General features: G+C 38.9%; 1 protein-coding gene across 1 annotated transcript in view; it reads left to right on the top strand.

Moving 5' to 3' along the window:
- Nucleotides 1–4,042: 4,042 nt before the first annotated feature.
- WDR75 (WD repeat domain 75) overlaps nt 4,043–10,348 on the top strand; it is a 47,254-nt gene continuing 40,948 nt past the window's right edge. Inside the window, exon 1 of the mRNA XM_011936474.1 lies at nt 4,043–4,188. Within this exon, the coding sequence (XP_011791864.1) occupies nt 4,103–4,188 (86 nt within the window). The 5' untranslated portion in view covers nt 4,043–4,102. The remainder of the gene's footprint in view (nt 4,189–10,348) is intronic.

Here is a 10,348-nt window from a genome sequence, read left to right as displayed (position 1 = left end):
ACAGAAAACCTAAGAAAAGATAAAAATTGCACCATTATTAGGGAACGAGGAGACAGAGCAGAGCCCAAGGGACTATCACTAAGTAATTCATGACATGAATACAAAATTAATGTAATCTGCTTGAAGATGTCTCCTACATTATGCAGGGCAATGGTGTGAAAGACTGTACATGATGTTTATTATCTGTTGAAGGGAACAGAAACATACATGAAGATACTAAGCAGTAAAAATGTGGCTAAATCTTTCTCACTAATGGGAAAGTTTTTAAAAATTTTATTAAATAAAAATAAAAAATTTTAAAAGAGAATGCTCAAAACTCAGCAAGGAGAAGATAACCAATAAAGCAATGGGTGAAGGACTTGATGACACTTCACCAAAGAGGATATAAAATGATGCTCAGCATTAGTCATTAGGGAAGTGAAAATTAAAACCACAATGAAATACCACTACAAACTTATTATGATGGCTAAAATAAAATTTACAAAACTTGATAATACCAACCCCTGACAAGGGTGTAAAGTAACTAGAACTTTCATACATTACTTATGGAAATGCAAAAATAGTACAGTAACTCTGGGAAAAAAAAGTTTGGTAATTTCTTAAATAAACATACACTTATGACTTGAGCAATCCCATTTGCTGGTATTTATCCTAGAGCAATAAAAGCTTATGTTCACACATAAACCTACATATGAATGCTTAGAGATGTATTATTCATAATTTCTAAAATCTGGGGGTAAAATACAAACATTCAACAAATAAATAAACTGTGAAATAGCCATACAATGGAATACCACTCAGCAGTATAAAGCACTGATGTACATTACATAAATGCAATATGCTAAGTGAAGGAAGCTAGACTGAAAACGTTACATACTATATGATCCCATTTATATATGGCTTTCTGGAAAAGGCAAAACTCTATGGATGGAGAACATATTAGTGGTTGCCAGGGGATAGGTCTTGGGGAGCGAAGGAGAAACACTAGGGAATTCTTTGGGTGCAGGAATTCTTCTGTATCCTATTTGTGATGGTGGATACAATAATTTGTGCATTATAGATATCAAAGAAAGCAGATTTTATTGTACGTACATTTGTTAAATTAGCCTAATCATTTCACTTTTTAACACAAAGGCCACACTGTCTTCCTAAAACCCAAAGCTGTTACAATGATCTAGGAGACCCTATGAACTGGCCTCTTATTACCTCTCTGACCCCATTTTTACTATACCCCTTTGATGACTATTCTCCAGCCACACTGGCCTCTTGACTTATCTTGAACATGGAAAGGAATACTCTTTCCTCTGGTTGACTCTTTCACCAAATAGCTCCAGGCTTATTCACGCTCTCAACCTTTTCAGGTCATTTCAAATGTTATCTTCTCAGTAAGGCTTTCCCTAAAAACCCATTCTAAATGCAATCAAACCCTTACACTCACTTTCTTTTCTACTTTGAGTTTCCCCTTGGCACATAAACACATCAAAAGTATAGTAAGTTTTTGTTTCTTCCCATGGTAAGGTAAAGTCCAGTAAGACACAGATTTTGTTTACTATTTTTCTCACTCCAGTATTCCCAGAGCCTGAAAGAATGTCTGGCATATACTAGGCACTTAGTAAATATTTCCTGGATGGAAGATGCAAAATAAGTGTTTGTGGAAAATCGTTTTCCTTCTGTATATAGGCTATGCTCTTTCTTGCTATTGCCTTATTTCTTCTAACTGAAAGGAACATGAACTGTGAGCATAAGGACAAAACCAATATAGTTAAGGACAATAAATGGAAAGAACAAAGTAGAGAAAGCATAGGTCCCTGGTGGCATGAATAAACCACTACAGTAGCCCTATTCTGCCTACCTCAGCCTTCTTGTTATATGATAAAGACAAGGCACTATTAATTAAACAGCTGTAGGAGGCATTGGTTCCTTAAAAATTATGTAAAAAGAAATGAAAATACAAATGACTTATCTTTCTGGGCACTTGGGTAAATTAAAACCCTGTGTAAAATAATCCTCCTATAGGTTTATCAATCCAGCTAGTTTTTGTCCATATCAGGATTTCTGATTCTTTTCTAAAAATCTAAAGTTACCATACAGTAGCATACAACTAAAATCACACTAATTTGAGTGAAAATATTTATTTTGTTTCTTGGCTCAGGCCCTAAGGAAAAGGCTGTATCAGGTTACAAAGTACCCAACAGTCTTTAAAAGATTTACTGTCCAGACATCAAGAGACTGAACAAAAAGAGATTAAGGCTGCAGAATCAAAAGTGATATTTTACGCTTCATCCACTGTGACAAAAGGTATCACAGTCATGAAAGAGAAAGCTCGTTACAGCTTAAGATAAATCAAAATTATTAAATATCTCCCTTTCTAGTTCTGGCTCCCCAAATAATAAAGTTTTGAGCCCTTTAATAAGCTAGACTTCTCAGTTAAAAAGTAAATTTATCCCTGATTTTTACAGTGGTGCTGTCCCAGGATGTCTTGACCTTCGTGAACACTGTATTTCTCCACAATAAATAAATTTGTGGGTATAATTATGTGTGGCTTAATGATGGGGATATGCTCTAAGAAATGCATGTTAGGTGATTTCATCATTGCGTGAATATCCTACCTACACAAACCTAGATGGTACAGCCTACTACACACCTAGGCTATACGTTATAGCTGATTGCTTCTAGGTTACAAATCTGAACAACATGTTACTGTACTCAATATTACAGGCAATTGTATTATTAACACAATTGTATTATTTAAATACACCAATACTTTTTTTTTTTTTTTTTGAGACAGAGTCTCACTCTGTTGCCCAGGCTGGAGTGCAGTGGCATGATCTCTGCTCACTGCAAGCTCCGCCTCCCGGGTTCACGCCATTCTCCTACCTCAGCCACCAGAGTAGTTGGGACTACAGGCGCCCGCCACCGCGCCCGGCCAATTTTTTGTATTTTTAGTAGAGACGGGGTTTCACTGTGGTCTCGATCTTCTGACCTCGTGATCCCGTCTCGATCTCCCAAAGTGCTGGGATTACAGGCGTGAGCCAGCACGCCCGGCCATAATACACCAATAATATTAACAGAATAGTATTGGTCTATTTAAATACATAAAAGGTACAGTAAAAACATAGTATTACAATCTTAAGGAATCACTATGTTATATGCACTGACTGAAAGATCCTTATGTGGCATGTGACTATACTTGTGACTTTGGTAATTTTGTGGTAAATCAACAAATCAAGAAGCGAAATCAAAATAGGCAACATAATATACAGGGTCCAAGAATATGATACGTGTAACTTCACAAAGGAAAACTGGAGACAAACTGGCAAAAATAAACATCTTCGGATTTTAGGGGTTCCTAATCCATAGGCTCTATCTACTAATGGGAAAAGGTAAAACCCAGGAAACCAGAGAGCAGCGCCCTGAAACCTGGCGGGACTGGCCGAATGTCAGATTAGCCCGAGCAGCTACACTGAACGCTGGGGAAGATGCACCAGAATACCGGAGTAGGAACCAGATTTCCAAAGGAAGAAAGCTAGGCCCTAGGACTGTAGAGACTCTGTAGGAACCTAAGCGATGCTCACAAGAACAGAAGAATGGTTAATGAGAGGAACAAAAAGCTGTACGAGGAGAAAGCTACCTTTCCACCCAATAACGCAACGCTGCGACCAAGAAAACCACGGACGCGAGAGGCTCGCGTCATCCTGCAGCGCCGACATCACAGACACTAGAAAGTGACGCCTCCAATGGGACTACTGGAGGTCACGTGGTACATTGTGCACCACCGTTCCCTTCTGGCGGAAAAAGCCATAGAGTCAGCTTGACAAGGCCTGAGAGAAATATGTCTGTATTAAATAATTGTGTATAGGTATATAATAAAAAACTGATTGTCTCTAAGTCTCTGTTTTGCTTTCATCTTTCCTTACAAGTGTCTTAGTTTGGCATTGCCCACACAAAAGATGGCTGCACGGAAGCCGAGTCCTACCACAGAGTCTCAGGCCTAGGAGGGCCCGTGGGTGGGTTCTGTGTGCTGGGAACAGCCGTATTACCCGGCTCAATATAGGAAGTTCAGGGCGGGACCAGCGATTGGTCATTCTGCGACTGCGCAAATATGGTGGAAGAGGAGAACATCCGCGTGGTTCGTTGTGGCGGCAGCGAGTTGAACTTTAGGAGAGCTGTCTTCTCTGCAGATTCTAAGTATGAGGGGCACCGCGCTTTGTCGGCTGAGGGGCAGGGCGTGAGTTTCTCGAGAATCGGGGAGAAGGAACTGTCAGTCGCGTTCGGACTCGCCAGCTTGGCTGTGGGCTTTGGGTAGAGCACGCGCGTGTGGGGGATCCCCAGGGTCCCCGGGAGGTCCGGTTAGCGCTGCAGGTTGGGGTGCGCCCCCCGATTCCTGGACAGTTTACCTGCAGGTAGATTGAAAAGCCCTGGAGCCGGTCTCCATGTCGAGGATCTGGAAGGTGCTCGGGCGGCTGGAAAATGGTCAATGCGTGGATGTGTATGCCATTACTTTTGCAGTACCTACTCTTTCGTACAGAATCATGTTTTGGAGTGACTAAAACCTAAAAATATTCCGCTTTTTTTATCCACTCCTCACCCCTGAAGCATAGAGCATAGTGCAGTCTTTTTGGAACTTTTTTGAAAACAGATGTTAGATCTTTATGAGGTAAAAATACGCTAAGACTTGGTCTCTTTTCTCAGTGTAACTGGAAACCAAACCATTCCCTGGCTTCAAAATCCACTTCTTACATTATGAAATCTTTGTAAGTTTTTTAATCTTTGCCTCAGTTGCCATCGTCTGTAAACGGGGGATAATATTTAGTTCATCTCACGTGGTTATTGGGAGGATCAAATGCCTCAATATGTTAAAACTACAGACAACAATGCCCAGAGTATAATGGCTCAATGTATGTAGCTGTAATCATTATTACTGTATTGTCAGGTTTTCAAATAACTTTAGGTAGAGTGACACAATAAAATCAAAAAACCCTTTCTGTCTTAGAAGAGATAGTATTTTATGAAAGTTTGTAGCCTCCACAATATTCTTTTTTTTTTTTTTTTTTCCTTTTGGATACAGAGTCTCACTCTGTCACCCATGCTGGAGTGCAGTGGCTCAATCTAGACTCATTACAACCTCCGTCTCCCTGGTTCAAGCAATTCTAGTGCTTCGACCTCCCAAGTAGCAAGTATTAGAAGCGCAGGCCACTACGCCTGCTAATTTTTGTATTTTTAGTAGAGAGAGGGTTTCTCCATGTTGGCCAGGCTGCCCTGGAACTCCTGGCCTCAAGTGATCTGCCCACCTGAACCTCCCAAAGTGCGGCGGTTACAGTGAGCAACCATGCCCGGCCCACCCCCACAATATTCTGCATATGAGTGTATGACAGGTAGTTGTTGAAGGCAATGCATGTATGACTGAAAGAGCTTTCATAAATTGCCTTAGAAGCCAAAAAAAAAAAAATGAGTCCTTAGGCTTTGTTTACATTGATCTTATGAATCAAAGGAAGAAACAGACTTTTAGAGGCTGGCACACTCTGACACTTCGGACTCATATCCATGTCACCAGTTTCTTCAGTGTACTGTTTCTATACCTTATTCATTATAATGAAGTCCATTATGTGTTTCATTTGCTAAGCCCAACAATTCATTTTTTAAGTATTTGTCAACTATATATTATGTATAACATGCTGCAATGACAAAAACTAAGATAATTTTAATATTGATCCTGCCTTCGAGGAGTTTACAGTCTAGTAAGGAAAAGGAATACTCAGTAACAGATTTTTCTTACTTTGGTCTGTAGGAAAGAGCTCATAAGAAGAGATTACTTCCCAAACTAAGAAGGATGGAAAAGGTCGCTGAGCAAGTGACATTTGTGATATTTTAAGTGGGGAATATGGACAGAAGACATTTCAGGTGGGGAGGACAGTGTAAGCAAGAAAGACAGAAATGATATCTGTTGAACAGGCTGGTACAGTTAGCTAGTGAGGATGATATATATTAAGGGAGGTAGTGGGAAATGAGGTTGGAAAGGACACGTGCAGCTAGTTATTGGTTGTTGTTGGGACCAAAGAGAATGGTTTTTTAATTCTTTAAGGGGACAGCAGTAATCAGTTGTAATTTGATTGTGTTTCTTCAATAATGTTAACCTGAAAACTGTAAAACTGTGATACATGTTGGTGAGTGGAGAAATGAGAGCTGGGTAGGCTGGTGTACTCAAAGTACAGTGATGGCATAGAAGAGGGAGTTACATAGTCAGTTTTCCCTTCAGTAGTGGATCTTGCAGCAATGGCAAGAGTTTGCCTCGCCAGTGATACTAAAGGGTGGAATGCCAGGCACACAAGCTTGAAATCTGGGGGCCTTGAAAACTGGGGGGATTGAGCCTTCTGTGTAAAGTCAGTGTAATTGCAGTAGGGTATAAGAGATGGCAAGAACAGACTCTGGAAGAATAGAGACCAGGGATTAGCCAGTGCTGACATCCAAGCAAGAAATCACTCTTGCCCAAACTAAGGTAATATTGAACATGGAAAAAAGAGACAGGGTTTTAGAGTGATTTCACAGTCAGTGTTAATGGGAAGATATAGTTCAGTTCACGGTTATTAACTCTAAGGTACCTGTAAAACAACCAGATGGATATAGCTAGTAGTAGGTAGAAATTCAGGACTGAAGTTTGGGGAACTTGGTCAAGATTTAGAGGTTGTTCTTTTTTTTCTTTTTTCTTTTTTTTTTTTCTGTCATTTATATATAAGCTGATAATTAAAACCATTTCTCGAACAAATGAACAGGATTATAATGAACTCAGCAAAGATTTGAATATTATCTACAAGGTACCACAATGGGTTGACTGCCTTATACAAAGAAGAATAATTTTGCATTTTACCTTAAGGTGCTTATCAAGAAAGCCAAAATCATAAAACGACAGACTTGTGGAATTTTGGCAACTTCCTCTTGAAACTAAAACAAAAACTCTGCTCTGGGTGCTTGAGTGGGTTTTACATATGGGTATACATGTAAGCTCCTGGTGTTCTGTATTAGATATTACTGACTCACAGTCCAGTTCTGTTTGCATCCCATTCTGTGGCATCCCACAATTATATGGTGCTATGAATTATTGCACTGGGGTTGTTAGGGTAGAGAAAACTGAAACAATGAGTCATCCTTGCCTTTCACTTTCCTAAACTACCCACAAGCTAATGTCCCAAACTCAGTATTTTTCCCTTACAGATCATTCTGAGTACTGGTGCTGTAACAATTTTCCTAAGTTGTTACTGTTACAACATTTTTACTCTAACTGTTATTCCTAGTCTTGCTCAGAACTTTGTAACAGTTTTTTGTTGCCTCAGCTATAGCTCCTCTATGTGGCTTTCACTCCCTTCTCTAATATAGCTCAACTCTTCTTACCCAACTGTTTCCTGATACTACCCATTGTAGACACTTTGCTTGTCAGGTAAGTACATTATCTGTGTCTTGTATATAATCATACTATTTCCTTGCTTTTGCTTATGTTGCTATTTTTTCTTCCCACCCCTTAAGTCATACATTCTTCAGAGTCCAGTTTAAATCCTGATTCTGACTTGAAACATTCCTAATTTCTTACTTCTTCACTTTCTCAACAAAATGAATCCTATGTGACAGGTGTTGTGGTGGGTGCATTACACACCTTCCAGTCTACAAGGTTAAGGTATTCTTCCTATTTAGTGAGTGCTTACTGTGTATGCTAAGCTTGCATTTGCATGCATTGTTTCACTTAAACTCTATGAGAAAGTGTTATTTGGGTTTTACAATGGATAACTGTAAGTGGAGATATGAAGTTTAAAGAAGTTAAGTAAATTCTCCAACATCAAGTGAAAACACTTGTGTCTCACCTCAAAGTGAGACAAGTGAAAACACAGTGTCTCACCTCAAAGAACTCACAATCTGGTAGAGGAGAAACATAGTACACAGTCTTAATGCCTTGTGGTAAATTCAGTCATGGAGCTAAGCCCACCGTTGTGTAGAAGCACATTAGGACTGGTGCTGATCTAGAATGAGAAGATGAGGAAGGGCTTCTGGGAGAAAATTCTGAAGTGAATCTTAAAGCAGTAGTCAAGAGTTCTGAGAAATGGGAAAGACTGAAAAACTGTCACTGATTAGAAGGTTCTAAGAAGATATGACAACTAATGTGGTATGCTGGATTGGATTCTAGGAACATAAAAAAGACATAATGGAAAAAGTGAAGAACTCCAAATAAATTATGTAGTTAATAGTCATGTACCAATGTTAATATCTTAGTTTTGACTAATGTACTGTGCTTATGTAAAGTGCTAACATTTGTGGAAGCTAGGTGAAGTGTATACAGGAACTCTGTAATTCTTCTGTAAATCTAAAATGATTTCAAAATTAAAAGTTGAAAAATAAAAAGCTTACTCTTAGGAAATAAAAAAATAGTTAGAAAACGTGTTCTATGTAGATATCAGAGAGTGCAAAATCATAGAGAGAAAGTTGACTTTGAAGGGTTGCACTTAAGTAATTGAAACCATTGTTCTTTGCTGAGAAACCAGAAGAGAAGACATTCCTTTTTTCTGAGGAAGCTTATCAGAAGCAATTAGGGAAAGTTTTCTTGGCCAGCAGTAGCCCCCCACCCACCACTGTCTCAAGGAAACCATATCTAAAGGACTTCTTTCATATTGATAGGGTGTGTCTGGAGGATGGGGGAAATTGTTGGAGTTATGAACTATTTTAATAGAGACAGTGTTAAGTGAAAAAGTAGTTCAGGTTAGACTGGGATCAGACTACCAAAGCCTTAAGAAATTGGATCATTTCCTAAAGTCAGAGGGAAAACATTAAAGGATTTTAACTTTATCTGAGGAAGTGATATGGTCAGATTTGCAAAATTAGTCTGGTGTGACTGTCAAAGCTGCATTGAAAGACTGTACCTGGAGACTGTAGGAAACCCTGAAGAGTGGTCCAGGATGGAGATGTTAAGCCTCTGAACTGAAGTACTCGTGGGAATGGAGAAGAGGCTGCAGCCAAAGGGGAGGTTATGTAAATGCTTTGTTGCTCATACATTCTTGATCTTATACCATTTCATACAACCATGCCTCCTGGCTGACAGCACTTACAAGGTTCCATTGATTATAAGATGCATCCTAATTTCCAAGAGATGAACATGTGAAAATCAAGTATCTTGAACTGATAAAATAGGATAGTAGTGGTCCCAGTTTGCAACAGATTTACTCTTAGTGTGTTGTAATACAGTAGCCCTCCCTTGTCCACAGAGGATATGTTCCAGGACCCTTAGTGGATGCCTAGAACCACAGGTACTACCGAACGCTATATTTACTATATGTTTTCCTATACATACATACTTATGATAAATTTTAAGTTATAAATTAGGCACAGAGATTAACATCAATAATTAATAAAATAGAACAATTATAACAATATGTCAGCATCATTACTCTTACACTTTGGGGCCATTATTAAGTAAAATAAGGGTTACTTGAACATAAGTGCTACAGTACAGCAATAGTGGATAGGATAACCTAGACAGTTTCTACGTGACTAACGGGCAGGTGTGTCTACAGCAGAGAATGCTGGAAAAAGGAATGATTCATGTCTCAGGTGAGACAAGGGGAATTCATCGCTACTGAGAATGGCATAAAATTTTAAACTTATGAATTGTTTCTGGAATTTTCCATTTAATATTTTCAGATTGATCTTGACTGTAGGTAATTAAAACCAGGGAAAGTGAAACCATAAATAAGAGTACTGCTATAGATATAATAGGCACGGAGCAAATATTTTTTACTTGGAAGATACAAGAAGATTTATATTTCTGAGCCTTGTTCTGTGATGATATCATGAAAGTCAAATAGTGCCCCAACTTAACCACTTTTAGTAATTTAGTAGCTGCTACTACATGGAAGAAATCCACAAATCCAGAAAGACAAAGCAAAGCCAGCATTTCAGCAACAAGAAAAAAAAAATGGAATAAAGTCTTTGTTTTTTGAGGACAAAAGGCCCAGACCTCACCAACTGGAGCAGAACCTTTGACTTAGCATTTGCAAGCTGGTGTTGCCAGTGAACCATGGAGAGGTTGGGGACATGGAAAAACACTGCTGTTGGCAGTACTATTGAAGAGTAATAGTTGATAGTGACTAGCACACTGTCTGCATCCATTGAATGAGCAGGCAACTTGGTTAAGTTGGCTGTTTTTGCAGGATAATTCCATTTATAGCCTCTGTCTACAAACAGGCAAGAGAGATAACATTGGCATCATTAATCTCTTCTGAGTTAATGAACTGATTGGTCATAGATGTCCCCATAGACAAAAGGCACACAAATTTGAGTATACAATTTTTTTTTTTTTTTTTTTTTGAGA

The sequence above is a fragment of the Colobus angolensis genome, unplaced genomic scaffold (genome assembly GCF_000951035.1).
Source record: "Colobus angolensis palliatus isolate OR3802 unplaced genomic scaffold, Cang.pa_1.0 Scaffold153, whole genome shotgun sequence".
NCBI classification, from domain to species: Eukaryota; Metazoa; Chordata; class Mammalia; order Primates; family Cercopithecidae; genus Colobus; species Colobus angolensis.
Note: the sequence above shows the minus strand (reverse complement) of the source record. Positions and strands in the feature narration are given on the sequence as shown.